This window comes from Myotis lucifugus, unplaced genomic scaffold (assembly GCF_000147115.1).
Source record: "Myotis lucifugus unplaced genomic scaffold, Myoluc2.0 scaffold_5, whole genome shotgun sequence".
Classification (NCBI taxonomy): domain Eukaryota; kingdom Metazoa; phylum Chordata; class Mammalia; order Chiroptera; family Vespertilionidae; genus Myotis; species Myotis lucifugus.
Window position 1 is genome coordinate 10,526,246 of NW_005871053.1, and position 26,382 is coordinate 10,552,627.

Here is a 26,382-nt window from a genome sequence, read left to right on the forward strand (position 1 = left end):
CCACTCAACATTAGTTCACCTCACCCTAGAAAATAGGACTTGCTAGCTCCGTAAGGAATCCCTGTCCTCCCAGCCAACCACGCCCTGTTTTCACACTGCCTCTTCGAAGGCTCCATACAATTCTTGCTCTTGCCCCACATCCCTTGGGAAGAGTGCTCCACTGCTTGTGAGGCACGGTACTCCCCGGTGGATGAAAAAGGGGGTTCTATGGAAAATAACCTCACAGGGTGATCTAATGATAAATTCCTAACTGGGCAGGTCATGGTGGGGAGTCATGCCCCAGGCCTGTAACTTCTTTAGTGAAAGTTTGTAAGCCAAACCTGCCTATTATTCCTGTGTATCTAGGTTAATACACGTTTGAAATATCAGAATAGCCCTCTAAAAGGGTATTAACCCTCAAGAGAGCACATAATCTTGTTAATTATCCTGTAATCCAATCCCAGCTATGGTTCACCCACCCACCACCACTGCTGCCCCCCCACTGCTGCCCCAAAATGTATGTCATCTGTTTGGCTCAAATAAACTCATAAAATTCTCTACAGTTTGGACATTTCTTATGTTGACACCCCCAATCCATGGATTGGTTTCTTTTGAATAAAAGACATAAAACTTGTTACTGAATTATTTTAGTTTGTCATTTGAAAATTCTGAGCCCAGATGACTGCATTCAGAGGACTCCTTATGGGGGCCTCTGTATACGGTAGACACTTTCTCCATGTTGGTTCAGTACCATTCTATTTTTAGCTCTTTCCCTTTCCCCACATCCATGACCATCGGCCATAAAAAGGCAGGAGCCTGGGGAAGGGGGTGGCTCTCGGGCAATGAGACAGTTTCCCCCATATGGGCTGCATCACTTGATCCTTACCTGGTGCCATTCCACAGGGAGAAATGGAACACTGGTGAGCTCATGCCTCTTTTGCTCTCTCGCTTACACGGTTACAGTAAATAAAAGGCTTGATTGTTACTTTCAGTTTGGCTTTGTGTCCTAATTGTCCACCTCAACACCTGATTGCTCAACAGTAGGAAGTAGGAATGGTGTTTGTTCCTAATTATTTATTAATTTGTGTGTGGGTGTTTTAAGTTTTAAGGGGTGCCCTTTAGGGATGTTTCTGGAATTTACTGAGTAATAATTTGACTTTACATTTGTGGAACACTGTGTAGCTTACAATGTTCTGTGTGAGAACTTTGTGACTTGAGATTTACCTTCATTTCTACAAATGAACCTATACAAATGAGGCTCAGCCAAAGTAAGTGGCTTTACCAAAAATCATGATTAGTAGTCCTGGCTGGTGTGGCTCAGTTGGATGAGCATCATCCCATGCACCAAAAGGTCACTAGTTTAATTCCCGGTCTGGCACATGCTCATGTTACAGACTCTATTCCCAGTAGGGGGCGTGCAGAAAGCAGCCCATCAATGTTTCCCTCTCCTTCCTCTCTTTCTCTTTCTCTCTCTCTCTCAAAAGAAATCAATAAAAACATTATTTTAAAAAATCATGTTTAGTAGATAGCTGAGCCAGGATTTGAACTTGAGGCTTATTATATTCTGAATATTACTATATTCAGCACTTGCTACTGTACTACCCCCACTTCATTGGTAAATTAAGTCTTTCATCAGTTTGAGAAGATGGAACTATTTAGGGCTGTTTAAACTAAGAAGGATAATGGAAGGTTTAATCCTGTAGTACTCATGAAGCCCCATGTAGTACTCATGGAAATTGTAAGAAGAGCAAGACTAATGATAACAGTAATATCAACTAAAGCTTATTGAGCACTTACCATGCACCCAGCATCATGCTACAAATATGCTACATAGATCACCTTTTGTAACTTCTCTGTGTATTGAAATAATCTTATTAGCTACATTTTATTCAGGAAATTGAGATTAACAAAGTTAAGTATCATATCAGAAGTTATGTTGGTAGCAAGTGACAAAGCCTGGATTTAACTTAGTTCAAACCCTTCACCTCTTCACCTGAAATTGCTTTCCAAGGAGAATTGAGGTGATTCTGCCCTTCTTGAGCTATTTCTGCTATTAAGGAGGAATAAGAGTAGAATGCTCTGGAACAGAATCTTCTAATGCTGTATTTCTCAATGTTGAAAAATGTGTAAACATTCATTTAAAGAAAGAAAAATTCGCAGACCCCTGGGTTGACTTAAAATATTTTTGGTATATTGTTACATAAATCCAGGTGTAAGTTTCTTTTGCATAGAGCTCTTATTCAGTGACTAAATCAAAATAGTTGGAGAGATATAACCACAAAGCCAACAAAATTCAAATGAGCAGTATGATAATGTGACTACTGGTGTTTCACCAAAATTCATTTGCAGCACTCATTATAAACAAGAAGTTGACTGACCACTGCCACACAGATTCTTTGAACTTCAGCCTATCCACACTATGCTGTGTACTGTGACTTCTCAATTCCCTCACCACTTTTCTCTATTCAGAATACTGCAGAACCTTTAACAGTGTGCTGTATACTCAGATGCATCACTTCTGTATTAGATCTGTGCTGCTTGTTGCCAACAAGATCATAAATGCAAACATAGACACTGAAATCAAGTAGCAGTTTACATTTGTTCCTATTGATTTTCTTAGATTATTATTATTACTAGAGGCCCAGTGAACAAATTCGTGCACCTGTGGGGTCCCTCGGCCTAGCCTGTGGGATCGGGCCAAAACTGGCACTCCAGCATCCCCCGAGCGGTCCTGGATTGCGAGAGGGTACAGGCCAGGCCGAGGAACCCCACTGGTGCAGTCAGGGCTGGAGAGGGACACAGGAGGTTGGCCAGCCAGGGAGGAACCACAGGAGGGCTCCAGGGTGTGTCTGGCCCATCTTGCTCAGTCCTGATCAGCTGGACCCCAGCAGCAAGCTAACCTACTGGTTGGAGCGTCTGCCCCCTAGTGGTCAGTGCATGTCATAGTAAGCAGTTGAGCGGCCTTAGTATATCATTAGCATATTATGTTTTGATTGGTTGAACGGCCGACCAGACACTTATTATATAGGATTATAAAACCACAGTTTAAAAATTTGTTATGGGCCCTTCCCTGGGGCTCAGTTGGTTGGAGCTTCATCCTGTACACCAAAAGGTGTCAGGTTTGACTCCTGGTCAGGGCACATACCTAGGTTGTGGGTTTGATCCCCAGTCAGGGCACATATGGGCAGTGGCCGATCATTGTTTCTCACATCGATGTTTCTCTCCCTCTTTTCTCACCCCCTTTCCTCTCTCCTTCCCTCCCCCTTTCTCTCTTTAAATTCAACAAACATAACCTCAGGTAAGAATTTAAAAAAAAAATTTTGTCATGGGGCCTTAGTTTGACGAATCCTTTTTAATAACCCTGTGTCTAGTGGGAGATTGTTCTTGACGAATAAGGGTTGGAGATCTATTATAATGACCTTCATATTAAAATGAGATGGTGGATAAGCGTCCACATTTTAGCCTTTGTTCAAAATGTTTCTCTTTCATAGGTGTTTATGGCCTTGTGGTTCTTTCTAACCACACTGTAAGAGCTTCTCATTCAAAGCAGGATTTCCTTCTCATTGTTAGTGTTTCTGTTTTTGTTACTAGGTGACATGGGTTAAGAAACTCCAAAGGCCTTCACCACACTATTGTCTGTGTCCATGGGTTATGCATATATACATACATACAAGTTCTTTAGTTTCTTTTCCCACTCTCCCCACCCAACCCTGCCTTCCCTCTGAGATTCAGCAGTCTGTACCATGCTTCTATGTCTCTGGATCTATTTTGTTCATCAGTTTATTTTGTTCATTATATTCCACAAATGAGCGAGATCATGTGATACTTGTCTTTCTCTGACTGGCTTATTTTGCTTAGCATAATACTGACCAGATCCCTCCATGCTGTCTCAAAGGGTAAGAGATTGTTTTGTTGTTTTGAGCACTTTCCTACTTTCTGGCACTAAAAGATGCTAAAATTTATCTTATATTCCCTCCCCCAGCCTTACAATTAGCCATTTCTCCAAAGTGCCTGGTTACCTTTATTAGTGAATTAGAGGCCCAATGCACAAATTTGTGCACCAGTGGGGTCCCTCGGCCTGGCCTGCGTGATCGGACCGAAACCGGCTCTCTGACATCCCCCAGTGGGTCTTGGATTGCGAGAGGGCGCAGGCCAGGCCACGGGACCGTGGGAGGGCTTCAGGTCGTGTCCATCCCATTTCGCTCAGTCCAGATCAGCCGGACACCAGCAGCAAGCTAACCTACTGGTCAGAGTGTCTGCCCCCTCGTGGTCATTGCATGTCATAGCAAGCGGTTGAGCAGCCTTACCATGTCATTAGCATATTACGCTTTGCTTGGTTGAATGTCCAACCAGTCGACCGGACACTTAGCATATTGGGCTTTTATTATATTGGATGATATTAGGAAACAAGATCCAGGTGTTTAGTGTGTGTGTTTTGCAGTGGGGTATGGTTGCTTCTAGGCCCTCTCAGCTGGCAGAGTAAAGGATATATATATTATATTGTTGAGAAACTTGGTACCCACCATTTGCTCCCTATTTCTGAGTTGTTTAATTCTAGTATATGTATATACTAGTTTCAGAATTGCCAACCTTTTATCAACTGGAGTACAGTGCTAATTATAGACTCTACTCATTTACAAAGTTATTAGCATATTTTCCAAATTATTTTTTTATTCTCTGACTATAACATGCACTTTCACACTTCTTTTTTCTTTATTTGGGCTAATCCCTCTGCCTGAGATGCCCTGGCTTTCACCCTTCTCTTCTTGGAATATCCCCACTTGTTCTTTTAGATCCAACACAAGGTTGTCCCCACTAGGAAGCTTTTCCTAGCTATTATCAATAGACTTATTCATTCCTTTGTGCTCTAGTAGAGCCTTACACCTACCTCTGCTATCCATGTATAGGACTCTGTTTCCATCTCAATCTTCTTCACTTGATGTTAAGGTTCTTGAGGGAAGGAACCAAATGGATTTGCCCCTGGATTCCCAGGACTTAACAGTAATGGTAATTATTTGTTAGAATCCTCTTGGATGAAAATAACAGAAAACCTAATAGTGGCTAAAATATAGAATTTCTTTTTCTCATCTAGCAAGAAGTCCAGAGGAAGGTGGCACCTATCAGTAATGCCATCAAGGACCAGGCCCCTTTCCTCCTCTGTACACAGCATCACATCTAAGTTCAGGAAGGAGGCAGGTGTGTCAGGGCCAGGAAACTATCTTCTGACCCCTTTCCCTTTAAGCAAAGGCTTTAGCCAGAACATAGTCACATGTCTCCTCCAGCTGCAAAGTAGCTGAGAGGTGAGTTTTTAGGAAGACTGATCTTTTGAATAAGAACAAAATGTTGGAGTTAAGCTCCAAGTAATTGCAAGGCCACAAGAAAATCAGGGATTTGTTTCCTGTTGGATAAAAGGCCAGATGACAGACAGAAGACCAGGCCAAAAAAGACTGTTTAAGACAAGAGGAGAAGAGAGGTGACCCCAATGGGAGCAGCATCTGTTAGAGGTAAAAAGTACAGGTGCATCTAATATACTCTGGCCTCCTACTCGTAATCCTGTAGAAATTCTGTATGGTCTCTGAAACTTTCAGTTTACCTCTTCTCATGTTGAAATTATGCCATTCCTATGAATTTTATTTTTCATTCTCTGGCCCTTTCTCTGACTGTGTCGTTCCTTCTGTGGCGTGGCAGTCAGAATTTTACCCGACAGTCCATGGTTCAGTTTGCCTTGCTTTTTTTGCAAGTCATAACTATTTGTGGTTCTTTAAAATATAATTTACAGTGCTATAATCTCTGTCCACCTAAATCCCACATTCTTTTGAAATTATGGAATTTTCACTCTTCTTTGGAAGTGAAATGTGGACACTTTTATTCCCTAATGTTATATTCATCTATTATGACTTCAATTTTTAATAATATTTCATTTTGTGCCACAACAGCCTTATTGATACGTTAGTCCAAACATGACTAGGTAAATCCTGCAAAAAGGTACAAGCATCTCCTTCACCTAGTTTACTAAGGAACCTTTGCAATGAATAAGAAAGCCTAAGTTCCATTAAGAGCAGAACTACATCAATCTCATTCATGTGAATTTGTAAGAACTGATTACACGCAAAGTATGAATGCAACTTAATATCCTTTATCAGCCCATCAAATCTAATTAATGCCTCCAGAAGTTACTGTATAGCACACACAAATGTGAAAAGAAGTGAATGAGTTACAGCAGATTTCATTCTGGTCCAGCATACCGTTTTTAGAGACAACTTCCAGAGTAATTAGAATAGTATACCCTTCAGATATTTTGGATTGAGGCAGGCTTGAGATGGGTTACATAAAACCCTTAAAGAAATAACCTGTGAATCCCAGGAGCCTTTTTTTGTAAGTGAGTGCAGGGGATGGCTGCCTCTAAGGGTGGTCGTGGAGAGCAAAATACTGAGCCTGAGATTCCCATTTTGAAGCTGCAGTGACTGACGTCAAAGTGTTCTGTAAATACTTGCTGTAATTGTTGTTGCTAATAACCTTATTTATACCAAGAAATTATAATCATCGAAAGAAAGATTAAAACAAGATGTACAAGTTGCCTGAACTGTTTACCTCGAAGATAGTCACCCTGGAGTTCACTGACATTTACAGGGTGAATTGAAGCTTCAGTTTCACCGCAGTGCATTTGATACTTATGAGTTTCTTACCTGTTGGCTTTCACTATCCAACACAGTACAATAGCACTTCAATTTGCTCTCATTAATGCTAGCCTCTCAGGTAATGTCAGCGCCGCTTTATCAAGATGACGCTTGTTCCTCTGAATGAAGACTTGTACCAGTTTCCCAGCTGAGAAAAGCTAAACAATTACAAAGGTAAAAACATGACTGTCTCACTAATTTGTTCAGTTGAAAGATGCTCAGAACCCAGGAAATATGGAAGAGGAGTTAACTTTTAAATGGAGGGCAGGCATTTAGTGTATATTTTATGGCAGTTTCCCCCCCCCGAGATTTCCGTGAGCGAGACAACTGGAAATCCTTGGGGAGCCTTACAAATAGTTTTTGCTCAGAGCCAACCAAGTGCTCCAAGGATAATCATAGATCCAAACAACCAGCAGTACTGTTTGCTCTAGTCCTTTGGTGCTGTGCTAATAGTATTGCGACGTGAGAATGCAATCTTAGGATTAAGCTTTAATGGCAAGGGATATATGTCCTTCTTTGCCGCTACTCCTCAGCTGTGTAAAAGTAGTCCAGTTGAAAAGAGCTGGGTGTTAGAATGTTACATTATTTATGGGAGGCAAGGGTGCTTTGCTTGTACCTTGCAATGTGAGGACTGGACAGAATAACTGCTCTCCTAAATCTGGGGACTAGTGTCTCGCAGTGGCATTACTTGCTATTTGATTAAGGCCCAAGAGAAGAAACAGAATCGAGAGAGAGAGGGAGAGAAGGAATTCTGGCCTCCTTAAAGTCAGTTACAACAAATTAGCAACCCAGAGCAGACTGGAGAATCAGTACTGTGATCTTTCTTGCGTGTATAGGGTACAAAAGTGGAACGCAAATGGGTGGATTGTATGTATGTGAATAATAAAAATGTTCACACACAAAGTAAAGCCAGAGTGTGGGTTCTCCAGTTAGACTGCTTGGGTTCAAATAGAAGCCCAATCAGGTATTGAGTAGGTGACTTGACCATGTTACCTCATCTCATATGGAGGTTTCCTCTGTAATAGGAGTGTAAAAATAGTGCCCCTTGGTAGGGAAATAGAAGTTGAATAAGATAATACATGTAAAGTGCTTAGAATAGGGCCTTACATGTGGTAAACATTTTTTAAAGTTCTGATTTCCATGAAAAATAAATTGGAATTGGTGCTTTGTTTTCTCAAAGGTATTTTTCAATTTGCAAAATATAGTATAAAGTGTTTTCTTTAATAAAATCATCCCTTTTATTTAAAAAGTACTTAAAACTGTTATTCTACATAAATAAGATTTGTAATTATTTAAGAAATACTTTCGTGTTTGTAACATGAAATATCCTTGTACATATATTTTACCTATTGTGGTAGAGTTTGTTTTAGTTTGTTGGTCTAGTAAGGCAGTTGTGTGAGTCATTGTGAAAAGGGCTCCATTTAATGGGAAGCAAAACATCTAGCCCAAATCTAGAGCTAGAGCAGAGATCTCTTCTCCAAAATTGTCCTTCAATACCAAGGGCTGTTCTTTTGCTACAAGCACAATGTGGTGGTAATGGTGGGCCCAGCAAACTGCTAAGTATTAAAGCCATCTTCCCCTTGGCATGTCATACTATATGCAAGACCCTTCATTTTATATGTCTGTTCTTTTCCTTGCATTCTAAAATAGGCACACTTACCTACCCCTGGAGCTGGCAGGAAGTGTGTCAGCTCTTCATGGCAAACCTGTGTATACTTAACAGCATCATAAATGCTATTTATACAGTGAAGTTCTGTCGCTCCAGTACTCCTAAGAGCTTCTTCAGTTCTTTTCTGGATCTGTTCCTTAGTGATTGCTTTAGCCAACTGACTATTCATGACTGAGTCTTGGCATAGAGATCTCAGAGGGCCATGGCTCTAGAGGAAGAAAGTGGAAACCTATAGGCAAAGTAAGTAGAAGCAATACCACTTGAGTATATGGACTAGAATTTGATATGGCAGAATTAGTTTAAGCTAAGCTAAGTGAAGAATCAGGACCACAAACCTTTTCAGCAGCTTTCAACAGTAAATAAAAACCCAAACACCTAACAAGGATTTGTGGAGATCCTTCTTACCTTCATACTTCTCTGCTCTGAACTAGAGTAATTAAAATTAAATATAAGCCTTAGCAATGGAAGCAATATTCAAACATTCATTTCATGCAAAGGTACTGCTTACCTGAGTTATGCTGGCCTTGTACGACAAATTGAGAAGTATCTCTGTTTCCTACGAGTCCGTATAAGATTGTGTTCTTTCTGCCTTAAATGTTCGATATTCACTGGTGAAACTATCAGGCCTGTGGTTTTTCTTTGTAGGAAGGTTTTGTTGTTGTTTTGTTTTTTATTGTGGTAAAATATACACAAAATTTACCATTTTAATCTTTTTTAAAAATATATTTCTTTATTGATTTCAGAGAGGAAGGAAGAGGGAGAGAGAGATAGAAACATCAATGATGAGAGAGAATCATTGATTGGCTGCCTCCTGCACGCCCCCCACTGGAGTTGAAGCCCGAAACCCAGGCATGTGCCCTTGGCCAGAATTGAACCCGGGACCCTTCAGTCCATAGGCCGATCCTCTATCCACTGAGCCAAACTGGTTAGGGCCATTTTAATCTTTTTTAAATGTACAGTTCAGTGACATTCACATTGTTGTACAAACATCACAATCATTCATCTCCAGAACTTCATCTTCCCCAACTAAAGCCTCATACCCCTTAAACACTTAACTCCCATTCTCCTCTCCCTGCCAGCCCCTGACAACTACCGGCTACTTTCTGTCTCCATTTTTTACTTCTCTAGGCAGTTCATGCAAGAGCAATGACATAGCATTTGTGCTTCGGTGATGGACTTTTTTCACTTTGCATAATGTCTTCAGGCTCATCCATGTTGTACCATGTCAGAATGCCTTCTTTTTAAAGACTGAATAATATCCACTTTATGTATATATCACGTTTTGTTTATTCATCTTTCAGTGGCTATTCGGGTTGTTTTTACCTTTTGTCTATGTGAGTAATGCTGCTATAAACATAGTATGCAAACATCTTTTTGAGTCCCTACTTTCACTTCTTTTGGGTATATATCCAGAAGTAGAATTACTGGATCATATGGTAATTCCATGTTTAATATTTTGAGGAATTGCCATACTATTTTCCATAGCAGCTGCACCATTTTATATCCCACTAGCAATGCACAAAGATTCTAATCTCTCCATATCCTTGCCAACATTTATTTTTTTTCTTTCTTTTCTTTTTTTTTTTAATAGCCATCCTGCCCTGACCAGTGTGACAGTTGGTTGAGTATCATCTCGTGCACCTAGAGGTCACAGGTTCAATTCCCAGTCAGGACATGTGCCTGGTTTGTGGGCTCAATCCCTAGTAGGGGGCCTGTAAGAGGCAGCCAATCAATGTTTCTCTCTCTCCATCTCTCTCTAAAATCAATGAAAACATATTTTAAAAAATAATAGTAGTCATCCTAATGGATGTAATGTTTGTTTTTCTTTAAATTACAAATTTAATTTATTTAATAAATTTAGGGCTGTTTAGATTTTTTATTGTGCTGTTTTGGTATGTTATTATTGGTACATTTTGTTTTCAAGGCATTTGTCCCATCTAATAAATGAAATAAAATTACTCATACTAGCTCCTAATTATCTTTTCTACATCTATAGGGTCTGTGGTGAAGTCTCTTTTCATTTCTGTTGTTAGAAATTTGTATTTTCTGAAACAAAGATATTTGAGATAATTCTTGCCAGGGGTTTATTAATCTTTTCAAAGAACCAACTTTTGACTTGGATTTTCTGAGTTTTATTCATTTTTCTATTTGATTGATTTCTGCTTTTTATTATTTATGTCTTTCTACTTACTTTGCACCTAATTTACTATTTTTCTGCCTTTTAAACAAATATATGGTTTTATTGATTTTAGAGAGAGGAAGGGAGAGGGAGAAAGAGATAGAAACATCAGTGATGAGAGAGAATCATCAGTTGGCTGCCTCCTATTGGGGATGGAGCCCACAACCTGGGCCTACCCTGACCCACAATCAAACCATGACCTCCTGGTTCAAGGGTTGATGCTCAACCACTGAGCAACACCAGCCGAGTTGCCTTTTTAAGATTTAAGCTGAGATCATTGATTTAAGATGTTTCTTTCTTTCTAATAAATTTTCCTCTAAACATTGCTTTGGTAACATTACATCCCATAAGATTTCATTATTATTCAGTTAACATATTTTCTAGTTTGCCTTAACATTTACTAACTCATGTAAATCTTTGACCCATAGGTAATTTAGAAGTTGCTTAATTTCTAAATAGGAATATTTCTAGATATTACGTTTGGATAGAAAAGGAAAAATCAACAATTTGCTTCTGTAAGAGAAGCACTTTAAATGTAAACATATAAATACATTTTTTAAAAAGATATGCCATAAACAACAATGCATAAGACAGTTGGTAGGGTTATATTAGTATTAGACAAAGTACAGTTCAAGAAAATTATTATTATCAGAGATAAGGAAATATATTTATTAATAAGTCAATTCATCAAAAATATTAACATTTAATATTATTATGGTCAGAAAGTATACTCCATATGACTTTAATACTTTGGAATTTATTGAAATTTGTTTTATAGCCTAGGATATATGGTCTTTTTTTAGGGTCTACCTTGGCAAATGTTCCATGTTCACTTGAAAAGAATGTGTATTTTGCTGTTATTAGATACATTGTTCTTTCTGTAAGTGTCATTTAAATTAAGTTGATAATCCTCAAATCTTTTCTATCTTTATTGATTTTTTTGATAGTTTGTTTCTTAGTGTTGTTCTATTTATTGCTGAGAGAGGGATATTAAAATCGCCAAGTATTACTGTGAATTTGTTAATTTCTTCTTTTAAAAATTGTGTTCATTTTTGCTTCATGTATTTTAAAGCTTTGTTATTATGTACATGCACATTTAGGATTGTTATCTCTTGATGAATTGGCTCGTCGTTATTAAATGTCCCATTTTAGCTCTGAAATAGTCTTTTTAAAAAGCCTACTTTGTCTATTAATACAGCACCACCAGTAGTTCTCATGCAGTATTTACAGGTATCTCTTTTTAATATTGTAATATATTTGTATTTTTATATTTAAAGTGTTTCTCTTATAGACAGTATATAGTGGGGTCTTGCTTTTTCTTACAAATTGACAATCTATGTATTTTCATTGGAATTCATTTATATTGAATGTAAGATATGGTTGGGTTTATATATGCCTCCTTGGTCTTTGATTACTAATTGTCCCATCTGTTTTTTATTTCCTCTGTTCTTCCTTCTTTCCAGTGAATGGAATATTTTTAGCTGTACCTCTTTGTGTTATTTCAAATAAAAATACTACTTACCCATACAGTTTCATTTTGCAAATAATACCTTAATTAATCCTGTATCCAAATTAGGGTATGCTAAGAGTTAAAAGTGGGTACATAAAGAGAGTGCGACACTCTGGTAGCAGTAACCAACTTTCTTCACTGGAATTCTGGCTAACCCTGCTCTTCTCTTTTTGCCCCCCATCACAAAATAGAACCGTGGCCTAGTAAACATAAAGCTATCATGATAGTCATAACATGAAGCACATATTTCTCTATCACTACAGTCAGTGTAACTGGATAGCTGCCTGTGTACTGTCACACTCTTCTGTCACTTCCTTCTTCCACACCGTAAGGATCTGGGAGCTACCCTGGAAAATATGCAGAACTTCCTTCTAATTAAATTGATATCAGACAAGTATCATTTTTGTGTAATCAGTCAAAAGCTTGGTGCTGTCCTTTGACACTTGCAGTTTACTTGAGAAGGCATTTATGTATTTATGATATTTATTATACAAATGTATATAATAAAAACATAAAGAGCAAAGCTATGACTGTTACAGATAGTAAAAATAAATAAAGATGCTTTTTTAGTTAATTAGAAAGACAGCTGCCTAGGCAGGACAAATTGCCACATACTTAGGTCCTGGCCACACTGTATACTCCCTGCAGGCTGGCAGCCTGCAGGGCACACGCATCTCTGGCATTTTCCTGAATTGCCTAATATCCAATCTGCTGATGACTTTTTGTCCCCAACTGTGTATAGAGGTTCTTGGTCATTTATAGTGAGAGAAACTCATATATTATTTTTCTATCTCTTCCTCTTCTATATGTAGACAGACATAGGTAAGTATCACATGATTATTTGAAGGATTGAAATTTCATTTTGATTTGGGTGGAATACGTTTACATCATTTTACACTTTTGAGTATGAATTGCCTCTCTAGGTGTAATCACTTTCTACTTTTCAGCATAGAGATTTTATGAGTAGTATTCAATGCAGAAAGAGAGCTCTAAAAATAATTGTGCAAGTAGGGTTTTGTTAGTCTTACGTGGCACACTGGCAGGAGAAAAGAACAAAGACATATCGGAGGAAAGGTAGAGCATTTAACTTCATTGCCTCAACCAAGGAGCTCGCATTTAGTGGAGAAGGAAAAGCAAACAAAAAACAGGAGATCGGCACTAGCTATTGAATGTTTTATTTCTCGTCACTGTTAGTCACATATGAATAGAACCATTACAGTCTTTTTGGTGTGTATAACTAAGCTTTTTTTTTTCATATGGAAAATCTTGAATTTTATGTTCAAAAACACAATGAGATGTTTTTGACATTCTACAGTTCATTTTGAAATTCACCATCTTAAAAACCCATTGACTTTCAATAAGGTGGTAAAGGGTGTACAATACATGTCATTTTTATGCCTAATAGCACCTTGGATAGTCTCTAGTGCGTATTATGTACACACACCTTATAGCATCTGTTTCTTCCTGACAGCTTACAGCATTAGGCTGAATGTCGTGGTGCACAACTGAATGGGAGTGAAATCTCGAGCTGTATTACAATGGATTCTTACTGGAAAAAGTGAGATCTTTAGAGCTTCTTTTTTAGACTTTTCCATAAACATTTTAAACTGACATATTTGCCAATACATAATTAAGATGACATACTAATTAAATGTTTATATTATTCTTCCAGAAATGGGGATGGATTTGGCTAGACAACTGATGAACTAGAATTAAAACATGTGTTTTGTACAGTGCAAATGTATTATTGACTATTTTTTTAAAAATATATCTTTATTGATTTCAGAGAGGAAGGGGAGGAAGGGGAGGAAGGGAGAGGGAGAGAGAGATAGAAACATCAGTGATGCCGAAACCGGTTTGGCTCAGTGGATAGAGCGTCGGCCTGTGGACTGAAAGGTCCCAGGTTCGATTCCGGTCAAGGGTTGCGGGCACATCCCCAGTGGGAGATGTGCAGGAGGCAGCTGATCGATGTTTCTCTCTCATCGATGTTTCTAACTCTCTATCTCTCTCCCTTCCTCTCTGTAAAAAATCAATAAAATATATTTTAAAAAAGAAAAAAAGAAACATCAGTGATAAGAGAGAATCATTGACTGGCTGCCTCCTGCATGCCCCACACTAGGGATCAAGCCCGCAACCCCAGGCATATGCCCTGACCGGGGATCGAACCATGATCTCCTGGTTCATAGGTCGAAGCTCAACCACTGAGCCATGCCTGACTTGACTATTCTTAATAGTATATGTATACAGGGTTGTTAGAGTTAAGAATGGCTGGGATCATATCTTAATACAATATGTCCTTATTTATTTGACTAATTTTCATATTATTTAACTCAGCCCAGGGAATGAGACAATAGGTTTGTTTTCTTATTCTACTATACTTGGGGTTTTGGTCTAGTGGTCACAAAATTTCTCCTAGAAATATGTTTTCCTAGAATTCTAACACAAGAATAATAAAATCACTTAAAACCTTTTAGTACTCAAAATCCAGATTCTGGGTTTACATGCTTTGGTCACATGCTAAATATTAAGTAAGCAAATGCCAAACAAGGCAAAGTTGGTCAAGGCTGTGACTTATAAAGATTGTCAGCCAATGTCAAACACTAAATACTCTTTTTCCTTCTCTTAGCCTGAAAATACTTGAGAAAAAAAAACTATCATGCCCATCTTTCATTTAATGTTATTCAGTTTGCCCAGCCAGTGTGGCTTAGTGGTTGAGCGTCAACCTATGAACCAGGAAGTCATGGTGCGATTCCCGGTCAAAGCATATACCTGGGTTGCAGGCTTGATCCCCAAGTAGGGGGCATGCAGGAGGCAGCTGACCAATGATTCTTTCTCATCATTGATGTTTCTATCTCTCCCTCTCCCTTCCTCTCTGAATTCAATAAAAATGTGTTAAAGTTATTTAGTTTTCATGTCCTTTCACAGGTTGTAAACCTTTTGGACCAATTTTTGGCCATTAGATAAACAGTACACTGTTCAATCCATATTGACTGATTAATTGTTTGTAATTTTTTAGGTACTAATTAGGATGAATGGGATTTGGAGAAATTCGATTTCCTGTCTAAGGATAAGAAATGTGCCACACAGATACCAAAGTGGTTATCACCCAGCAGTCCCTCTGGGATCAAGGATTCTAACCGACCCAGCCAAAGTTTTTGAGCACAACATGTGGTGAGTTATCTGCTTACTAGGTCTGATATTATATATGTATATTAAACATCAACAGTGATACTATTTTCATTTAGTGCCAAGAAAGGATTTTTAATGCTGATCACTTATGTGGTTGAGGCTCACTGATCCTAATTTAACACGTTAAGCGCCATGTCAGTCACCGGTGACTGACACTATACTTTCTGTCCGGACGGTCAGTCACTGGTGCTGCCCGCATGTTGGTGAAATTGGATATCACGGGCTAAACGGAAAGAAGACAAAACAGGCTGGGCGCTTAACATGTCAAGAGTTGCCAGTTCTAATTTATTTGCAAATGGAATTAGAAAAGTGACACTTGCCCATGCTTTCCTCAGCCTTGGGGTTCTTGCAGGCCCTCCCTGCTCACCCTGATCCTGATTTGCTGGTGTTATCACTCCAGGCCTCTTTTCTAGGTAGCATCTTCCTCCTGCCCCACAGGCCCTTCTTTGCAAGTACTTGTCAGTCAACAAATGTATATTCAGTACCTGCTGCTTACTAAACACTCAGAACACCACACTGGTGTGACTCTACTCCATGCTTTCAGGAAATCTACCCTCTATTTGGAAAGAGATATTTATAGAAAATTTGTATAATTAGCAATACAAGGCTGCAAATTGTAAGGGGCCAGCATGTTCTTACAAGGCATATGCCAATATGCCTTGTAAGAACAACTCAACAGTGCAAAATCACTTCTGTTTTAGCATAGTCTGAAGGTTTCTTTTTTTCTTTTTTAATTTCAGCTTCATTGAAGTATAATTGACATATAAAGGAAGATTTATTTAAATGGGGAAAGTGAGATTAGAAGTATTTATTCCGTCTCCAGTACCTACTATAGCAGTGGTTCTCAACCTTCTGGCCCTTTAAATACAGTTCTTCATGTTGTGACCCAACCATAAAATTATTTTCGTTGCTATTTCATAACTGTAATGTTGCTACTGTTATGAATTGTAATGTAAATATCTGATATGCAGGATGGTCTTAGGCGACCCCTGTGAAAGGGTCGTTCGACCACCAAAGGGGTCGTGACCCACAGGTTGAGAACCGCTGTACTATAGTGTCTGACACAAATATTTGTGGGCTCTAGCTGATTTGGATCAGTGGATACAGCGTCAGCCCACAGATTGTGGGTCCTGGGTTTGATTCCGGTAAAGGGGACGTACCTCAGTTGCAGGCTCGATCCCCGGGCTTGGTTAGGGCTCATGTGTGAGGCAACCAATTGTTGTGTCTCTCTCACATCAATGTTTCTCTCTCTGTGTCTGTCCCCCTCCCCCTCTCTCTCTTAAAAAAAAAAAAAAAATCAATGAAAAAATATCCTCAGGTGAGGATTAAAAATAAATAAGAATTTGTGGAATAATGACCTGGATAGGTAAAACTGAAGTAAGGGCATTCTAAGTGGGTAGAAAGTCATAAAACACAGAGATAAGGAAGTATAAGGCATAATCAGGAAACAGTGAACAGGATAGTTTGCCAAAATAAAGGCTCTTCTAGGAGTTTGGTGAACGGTAAGGTGGAATGATCTAGTCCAGATATAGGGGTGGGAGCAAGACTGTGCATGGTCCTGAATTCAGAGTTGAGGTATAAGGCATGATAGAGCCACTGAAGAGAAATTGCTTTTTACCTAGTTTAGTAAATATATGTATTTTGTAACAGCATACTGGACAGAACAGCAGGTAGAACTACAAGCAGGTAGAACTACAAGCAGGAAGGGGCCAGTGAGAGAAAATTTTCGAAGGAAAAATAACTAAAACTTGGTGCTTTTGTAGAATAAAGGAAAAGGAGGCATATGACTGAAATTTTGATCCTAGCTGACTAATAGAAATAGGAAAATCAAGAGGTAAATTGATTTTTTTTAATTTGGAAGAAAATGGTGAATTTAGGTTTAGGTGTTTTGAATAGGCTTTGGGAGCAGAACATTCTGGGGAAAATGTCCTGAACACAGGCTCTGCCACTGGGAAGAGAGGAAGGGGCCAGGATTAAAGATGTGAAGTTGCATGATATCTACAGACAAAATGGTTTTCTGACTACCTTCGGGAACAAGGTCTCTAGGACTAGGAAAGTGATTTGTGGATTTTTTATATTGTTATTGCAACAATATAAATTTTTAAAGGAAGTAGGTTGAGGAGAAACAACAAGATGGCGGTGTAGGTAAATGCAGTACTCACATCCTCCCACAACCACATCAAAATTACAACCAAAATACAGAAGAACCATCATTCAAAACTGCCTAAAATCTGGCTGAATAGAAAACCTGCAACTAGAGAATTAAAGAAGAAAGCACATTGAGATTGGTCGGAGGGGCAAAGGCATAAAACGGGCTGGTCTGACACCCATGTGTGGTGTTTTTAAGTGAGAGGGATATCTTGGCTGAGGAGGCCTCCCGTGAAGAGCAAGTGAAGACCAGACCCCCAGCCTAGGCCTCCAGAGCTGGGAAGAGAAGTCCCTGTAACTTCAGGCTATAAAACCAGTGGGGATTGTGGGTAAGTGACACAGAGGCTGCTGGAGTCCCAGGCAATTCCTCTTAAAGGGCTAGCACACGGACTTATTCAGACTCACTCCCTTGGAGCTCCAGCACTGGGACAGCAGTTTGAAAGGATCTAGGGCAGGGGTGGGCAAACTTTTTGACTCGAGGGCCACAATGGGTTCTTAAACTGGACCGGAGGGCCGGAACAAAAGCATGGATGGAGTGTTAGTGTGAACTAATATAAATTCAAAGTAAACATCATTACATAAAAGGATACGGTCTTTTTTTATGATCTAGGGCCATACAGGAAGGAACTAAATTGTCATCAGGGCAGGAATTGCGGGGGCAGCTGTTTCCTAGACAAAAGTGCTGGCAGAAGTCATTCTTCCTCTGCTAAGATCTCCCCCCACACAGAGCTCACTGGCAGGCACCATAAGCTGAGTCTTAATCAACCTGGCCCATTCTGTTTGCCCAGCCCTGAGATCTCACCCCACCCAATTTGCAGCCTCACCCAAGCTGTTTGCAGTGGCTTTTCCATATGAATGGCCTGTCCTGGCTCAGGCTTCAGACTTTCCTAAAATTTCTCAAACAAGGAGCAGCTGGACTCAGGGTATCCCATACTTCTTGATAAGTGACCCCAGGCTCGGCACTAGTAGCAGCTTGCCAAGGTTCACAGCTTGGCCCCTCCTAGGTACCTCCAAGGCCAACACAAGTAGCAGCCATCTGCAGATCATTCTATAGCTCCTGCTGGGTGGGTGGCCCCAGGCAGGGCAAAGACAGTGGCAGACTTTGCACCTTTTGGGAGGACTCAGAGCCAGTGCACCTGGTGGACAACTTCAGATCACGCCACATTACAACTCTACCATATCCATGAGTGACACACTCAAGGGGCGGACTCAGTGAGCACCAAAACCCCACTGAAGCAAGTCCTGTTCTGTAGGGGTGTCTCCTGCACAGCAGCTCTTCTGCTGTAGTCGCAGCTGGCCCTCACAGCCAATTGCTCTGGGGGTCAATTCCTCCTAGTGATGCCAACAGCAATCAAGCCTCAACTACAACAGGTCATTGCACACAGCCCACATAGAAGCCACACCTAGAGTACCCAGTTCAGGTGACTGGCGAGGTTGAGCAACTGGGCCCTACAGGACACCTACTACACAAGGCCACTCTACCAATTCCAAGAGACATAGCAGCTCTACCTAATACATAGAAACAAACACAGGGATGCAGCCAAAACACAGAGGCAAAGAAACATATCACAAATGAAAGAACAGGAGAAATTTCCAGAAAAAAAGAACTAAATGAAATGGAAACAAGCAAGCTACTGGATATGGAGTTCAAAACAGTGGTTATAAGGAGGCTCAAGGAACTTAATGAGAACTTCAAGGAACTTAGAATGTCGACAACATAAAAAAGGACCAGTCAGAAATGAACAATATACTAACTGAGATGAAGAATAATTTACAGGGAATCAACAGTAGAGTAGAGGATGCCGTGACTCAAATCAGCGATTTGGAATATGAGGAAGCAAAAAACACCCACTCAAAAGAGCAAAAAGAAAAAAGAATCCAAAAATATGAAAATAGTGTAAGGAGCCTCTGGGACAACTTCAAGCGTACCAACATTTGCATCTAGGGTGCTGAAAGAAGAAATAGAGAAAGAAATTGAAAACCTACTTGAAGAAACAATGACAGAAAACTTCCCCTACCTGGTGACAGAAACAGGAACACAGAGTCCGGGAAGTACCTAGAGTCCCAAACAGGAGGAACACAAATAGGCCCACACCAGGACACATCATAAAATGCCAAGGGTTAAAGACAAAGAGAGAATCTTAAAAGCAGCAAAAGAAAAGCGGTTAGTTGTCCCAGTGGCTCCTTACACCTTCCTCATGTTTTTTCTTTTTCTTTTTTCTTTTTTGCTCCCTTGTAGAAGGGAGTGCCCATACAGCTGTCAGCTGATTTCTCAACAGAAACTTTGTAGGCCAGAGGGAGTGGCAAGAAATATTCAGAGTGATAAAAAGCAAGGACCTAAAACCAAGGTTACTTTACCCAGCGAAGCTATCATTTAGAATAGAAGGTCAGGAAAAGAACTTCACAGACAAGAAAAAGCTAAAGGAGTTCATCACTACCAAACCATGAAATGTTGAAGGGTCTTCTTGAAGGAGAAGGAGAAGAAGAATATGAACAAAAAATGGCAATAAATATATATCTATCAACAATTGAATCTAAAAATCAAAATCCTATATAATAAAAGGGTAATATGCAAATTGACCCTAACAGCAGAACTACTGGGAATGACTGGTCACTATGACACACACTGACCACCAGGGGGCAGACGCTCAATGCAGGAGCTGCCCACTGGTGGTCAGTGCGCTCTCACACGGGGAACTCTGCTCAGCCACAAGCCAGGCTGCCAGCTGCCAGTACAGCAGTGGTGGTGGGAGCCTCTCCCACCTCCTCAGCAGCGCTAAGGATGTCCGACTGCAGCTTAGGCCTGCTCCCCGCTGGCAAGTGGACATCCCCCAAGGGCTCCCAGGCTGCCAGAGGGATGTCTGACTGCCAGCTTAGGCCCAATCCCCCCGGGGAGCAGGCCTAAGCCAGCAGGTGGTCATCCCCCAAGGGGTCCCAGACTGCGAGAGGGCACAGGCCGGGCTGAGGGACCCCCCCCCCCACGAGTGCACAAATTTTTGTGCACCGGGCCTCTAGTAAATGAATAAGTAACCTAGTGAACAAAATAAACTGATGAATAAAATAGAGTCAGAGATGTGGAAACATGGAACAGAATCTCAGTGGGGTGGGTGGGAAGAAATCAACCAAAGACCATATCTGCATATATGCATTACCCATGGACACAGACTGTAGGGTGGTAAAGGCCTCAGGTGGGGCAGGATCCGAGTGGAGGAGGGCAATGGGGGGAAAAAAGAGTGGGACATCTGTAATACACTCAACAATAAAGATTTTAAAAAGAATTATTAACCATTTTAAAAAAATAACAAAAATAAACAAAGTAGGTTGATCATTTATTAATTAGTCCTCTACTATACAAATGGTAGCCACTAGCCACATGTGGTTATTGAGCGCTTGGAACCTGGTTAGTCTGAATTGAGATTTGCTGTAACATGTTGAAGACTTAATACCAAAAAGGTAAAATATATCATTTGTTAATTTTTATATTGAATTATATGTTAAAATGATATCATTTTGGATATATTGAATTAAATATGATATATTTTTAAAATTGATTTCACTCTTGACAGTACCACCCAGCGACCGAAGAGCAAGAGTGCCGTGTTGAAGCGACCACTACCGTTCAGATTCCTCTTATTCCTGCAGCTGCCTCTGCTGGGGATGGGGCTGACCCCCACAGTCCTCACACCCAGTGGGAATAAAGCTCATTTACTCCTGACATCTGCATCCGCTGGAGCCCTCCGTGTTTCCACCCTGCCCCTCCCAGAGGTTCAGTGTTTTGTATTCAATGTCGAGTACATGAATTGCATTTGGGACAGCAGCTCTGAGCCTCGGCCCACCAACCTGACTCTGCACTATTGGTACGGGAACTCTGGTCATGACAAAGTCCAGGAGTGTGGCCACTACCTATACTCTTCAGAGATCACTTCTGGCTGCTGGTTGGGAAAAGAGGAGATCCATCTCTACCAAACATTTGTTGTCCAGCTCCAGGACCCACAGGAACTTGGGAGGAAGACCAAAAAGAGGCTAAAACTGGAGGATCTGGTGATTCCCTGGGCTCCAGAGAACCTAACACTTCACAACCTGAGTGAATCCCAGCTAGAACTGAGGTGGAGCAGCAGATACTCTGTGGGCCACTGTTTGGAGCACCTGGTGCAGTACCGGAGTGACCAGGACCGCAGCTGGATTGAGCAGTCAGTGGGCCACAGATGTAGCTTCTCTTTGCCTAGTGTGGATGGGCAGAAGCTCTACACGTTTCGTGTTCGGAGTCGCTATAACCCACTCTGTGGAAATGCTCAGCATTGGAGTGAATGGAGCCACCCGATCCACTGGGGCAGCCATACTTCAAAGAAGCCCATAGTGCCCCCATCACTGTTTGCACTGGAAGCCGTGCTCATCCCCCTTGGCTCGGTGGGACTGATTGTTAGTCTCATCTTTGTGTACTGCTGGCTAGAAAGGACCGTACCCCGAGTTCCTACCCTCAAGAGCCTGGAGGATCTGGTTATCAAATACCATGGGAACTTTTCGGCCTGGAGTGGTGTGTCTAAGGAACTGGTGGAGAGCCTGCAGCCAGACTACAGTGAAAGGCTCTGCCACATCAGTGAGATTCCCCCAAAAGGAGATGCTCTAGAGGAGGGGCCTGGGGGCTCCCCCTGCAGCCAGCATAGCTCCTCCTGGACTCCCCCATGTTACACCCTATAACCTGAAACCTGAGCCCCGATACCCTGACAGAACCCCAGGGTCCTGTAGCCCTAAATTGTACTACCCCTTCTCCAAACAGCCTGGGCCCAATGCTCCCCTCACCCCAACTGTGGCTGATTTTGAATTGTGTGCCCCCTATTACTGCTCCCTCATTCAATATCTCCTCCTTAAGAATTGCCCCTTTGTCCTGTACATGTTTGTCATCTCCCTCAATCCAACCTTTCCTCTTCCTAGAATTCTTTCTCCCTCCCTCCCAACTTCTTTCCATCTACCGTTGTTCCCGAATCAATGAGAAATAGTTTCTGTTGCTAATAAAAATAAATAAATAAATAAATTTCTTTTTCACTTTTTTAAAATGTGGCTACTAGAAAATTATAAATTACATTTGTGGCTAATGTTCTACTCTTGGACAGTTGCTGAATTAAAACCATTTGAGCACCATCACCAATATGGACAGTTGTGTCTTGTGAGATTATTGCTAGGCAATTAAACCCCTAGAAGATCTCTGGTCTTAGGCAAGCTTCTCCTTTACCCGTTCTTTTCCTCCTTTAGACGAGTGACTTAGCTGTATGTGTTCTTTTTCCATCTGCTGCCCCAGCTCTTTTTGCGCAAGATTCCTGCCTACTCATTTAAGCTCTATTCTTTCATAGGCTGTCCAGGAAACAAGGTCAGCTGTTCCAGTGGCTAGCTTTGGGCCGCTGCACACGAATCCCTTGGCGAGTTATGATTTCGCCAGGTCTAGCAATATGGCCCAGAACATTTTAATTTGAAATAGCTCTTGTAGTAATTCTGTTGAGCAGCGGGGTTTAAGAATCCATGGTTCAGTCTAATGGCTTTCAAACTTATTTAGCAGGAGAATTTCTTTTCCAAGTGAAGTCTTAACATAGAATCCCAATATTTCTTTAAAATGTGTTTTTTATTGATTTTAGAGAGGAAGGGAGATCGGGAGAGAGAAACATCGACCGGTTGCCTCCTGCATGCACCCAGACCGGGTTTTGAATCCACAACCTGGACTTGTGCCCTGGCCAGAAATCGAACCGGCGGACCTCTCAGTGCCCAGGCTGACGCTCAGCTGACTGAGCCACACTGGCCAAGGCTAGGATCCTAATATGGAAAAGGTAAAAACAAACCTTCTCTGAATGAAGTGGGCCTGGAGACCTAGGGCATCCACAGCTCCACCTCCCTTTTCCTCTTCCACTTCTCATCCCTCAGTGGCAGCCAGGCGGACCTTCAGGGTTCTGCCGATCAAAGTTTGAGAAACCTTGATGGAATCTTGTCAGGCATTCTTAGCCATAGCATACCCCACAAGGGGTTCTCCAGCCTGTGCCAGAGTGCGTCCAGTGACCTCTCCAAAGGCAGAGATGCTGTGACAGTGACTTAATAGGAAAGGAGTTGCTTCACATGGACTGAAAACCAGAAGACTGGTTTACTTTCCCTTCCTTCGAGTCTAAACTTCTGTCCAAAAGTTCTCCCTTCCTTATCTTCTTTATATGTTAAGAGTAATGTTTCCTTTCTTGGTGAATTTTGATTTTTTAAAGTTGTTTCTAGAAAAGCATATGTCATTTTTCTCTCAGAGATGTTAGAATTGTCCACAGTTTGTTTCTCTTCAGCCTCGTGGTAAGGAATATTTATTCTGTACTGGAGGCCCGGTGCACGGATTCATGCACTGGTGGGGTCCCTTAGCCTGACGTGCAGGGATCGGCCGAAACCAGCAGTCCTACATCCCCTGAGGGATGTATTAGTGTGTGAAGGGCAGGCAGCTGGGGAGGAGCCCGAGCCCGGGCCAGGCGCCACACTGCTCCCGCTCATCCTGGCCCCGCTGTGCCTGCTGCAGCCACCACTCAGTAGGCACGCTGCCGCTCCGCTGTGGTCTCCACGCACCGTCCTAGGGCGATACTGGTGTGCCCATGACTGAGAAGCGGCCGCGGGCTCACGCCCAGTCCTGATGCTGGTCCCGGTCCCGATCCTGGTTCCGGTCTGGATTGGGGAGAGGTGTGCAGGGGGAGTGTCCACAGCTGTTCTTGCCAGCCATGAGCCTGGCATCTGGTGCCCATTGGTAAGCCTAGCAGCGCTCCCGCTGTGGGAGCACACTGACCACCGGGGGATAGCTCCTGCATTGAGCGTCAGTGCACATCAAAGCTACCGGTCGAGCCGTCAAACGGTCACTAGGCTTTTATATATATAGGTATGATCCTCTTTTTAATGTCTTCTTGAGAAAAAATAGGCCCCTTTTTAGTCAGTTTCTAACATCCTGAGAAAGATTTGCCCTTCCGATTCTGGATATTTGTATTATTAGTATCTACATCTGCCTATAGTTTTTTAAATAATTTGGTGAAGTGAATTTTACAAAACATAAAATTAATCATTTTAAAGTGAACAATTCAGTGGCATTAATTACATTCATAGTTTTGTGCAACCAGCACCTCTGTCCATTTCCAAAACATTTCCATCACTCCAAAGTAAAATCCCTCACTCATTAAGCAGTTATCCTCACCCTGAAGTCCCCCAGCCCCTGACAATCAACAATCTGTGTTCTGTCTCTACAGATTTGCCTCTTCCAGATATTTCATATAGATGGAATCATATGATAGGTGACCTTTTGTGTAAGGCTTCTTAACGTAATATCTTGGAGGTCATCCATATTGTAGCAGTATCAGTACTTCATTTTTATGACTAAATAATGTTCTGTTGTATGCATATACCACAGTTGGTTTATCCACTCACCCACTGATGGAAATTTTGACTATTCCCACCTTTTGACTCTTGTGAATAGAGATGCTTTGAACATGTGTATATATGTACTTGTTTTAGTTCTTGTTTTCAATTCTTTGAGGTATTTGAGTTGGAATGGAGTTGCGGGGTCACATAGTAATTCTATTTTTAACTTTTTGAGGACCTACCAAACTATTTTCCGTAGTAACTGAACCATTTCATATTCTTCTGATAGTCTTTTAATTATATTTAGTACATTTATTAATTTGGGGGGCGGGCATTGACATAAAACTGTATTCAGAATGCTTTTGAGAAATGGCCCAGAGATCTGTGTGCATTGAGCAAGTTAAACAGTTACTTGGAAAAATCACTCTTCATTCCATGCTGTTCCAAGTGTAAGTATGTAGCAACTTTTCAGGGGAACCCTGACATTTATAAGAAAGCAGAAAGCAATTATATTATCAGCTAGGCCAGTGGCTTTCAAGCTTTTTGGCATAATCCACAGTAAAAAGTACAGCTTCCATCGTGAACCAGTATACATAAAATATGCTTATGAAATAGGAACAAAAGTTTTCTGTCCATTTTTACCATGTGACACATGCCCAGATAGTTTCCATTTATTTTTTTCTACCCTGTTTCTTTCTCTTTTTAATTGTCAGACTAAATTGATTTCTTGACTCACTAAGAGCTGTGACCTTTAGTTTAAAAAATACTGGTATAAGCCATTCTCTGTAGATCCAAGGCAGGACCTGGATGTTGTGAAATGTCTTTCAATTATATAACCCATTTAAATAATAGTTTTCAGAATCCCAATTGAGTTCAGATATCAAGAATTTTTTCTTATTATATAGTATGAATTTTCTTTAATCATTGTATTTATTCTGATTCCTCTCACCCTGTTACATGCACAGTTCTTTAATATAGATAAATATTTTGTCTACCTTCATTATGACATTGGTCATTAGAGACTAGTTTAGATGTTGAGAGCACAGTCTGGCTGCCTGTCTAAACTTGGGAAGTTACTTTATCTATGCCTCAGTTTCTTCATCTTTAAAATGGAATAATATCTATTCTCATAAGAGTGCTATGAGGATTAAATTAGTATATATCCTATATAATAAAAGCTTAATATGCTAATTGACTGAATGGTGGAATGACTGGTCACTATGATGTATACCTACCACCAGGGGCAGATGCTCAATGCAGGAGCTGCCCCCTGGTGGTCAGTACGCTCCCACAGGGGGAGCACCGCTCAGTCAGAAGCTGGCCTGACAGCTGGAGAGCACAGCAGTGGTGGCGGGAGCCTCTCCCCCCTCCATGGCAGCGCTAAGGATGTCCAACTAATGGCTTAGGCCCACAAAAACCCCCCAAAAGCTCCCCCACAGGTTGGGCTGAGGGACCCAACCCCCAAATGGATGAATTTCGTGCACCAGGCCTCTAGTATAATATAAAGTGTATACACATAGTAAATAAGCAACACATAAGAATCAGCTTTCTTATTGTAACCATTTTCTAACATGTACTTTACTTACTTATGTATCTATTTTATCTTCATTATTAGATTGATATGTTTCTTCAGAGAAGAGTTTAGCTATGTCTGTATCATAGCTATATTCCCCAT

The 26,382-nt window shown here is 41.0% G+C and overlaps 1 protein-coding gene across 4 annotated transcripts in view; it reads left to right on the forward strand.

The window, feature by feature from the left end:
• The window catches only part of METTL8 (methyltransferase like 8), a 78,337-nt gene that overhangs the window by 11,869 nt on the left and 40,086 nt on the right, over positions 1–26,382 (forward strand). For 3 of the 4 annotated variants that reach the window (XM_006083147.3, XM_023744971.1, XM_023744975.1), the window contains exon 2: positions 15,031–15,185. In XM_006083147.3, the coding sequence (XP_006083209.1) occupies positions 15,043–15,185 (143 nt within the window). In that variant the 5' untranslated portion in view covers positions 15,031–15,042. Of the gene's footprint in view, positions 1–15,030; positions 15,186–20,917; positions 22,384–26,382 lie in introns of those variants that run through there. The other variant, XM_014468280.2, reaches the window with a different exon arrangement.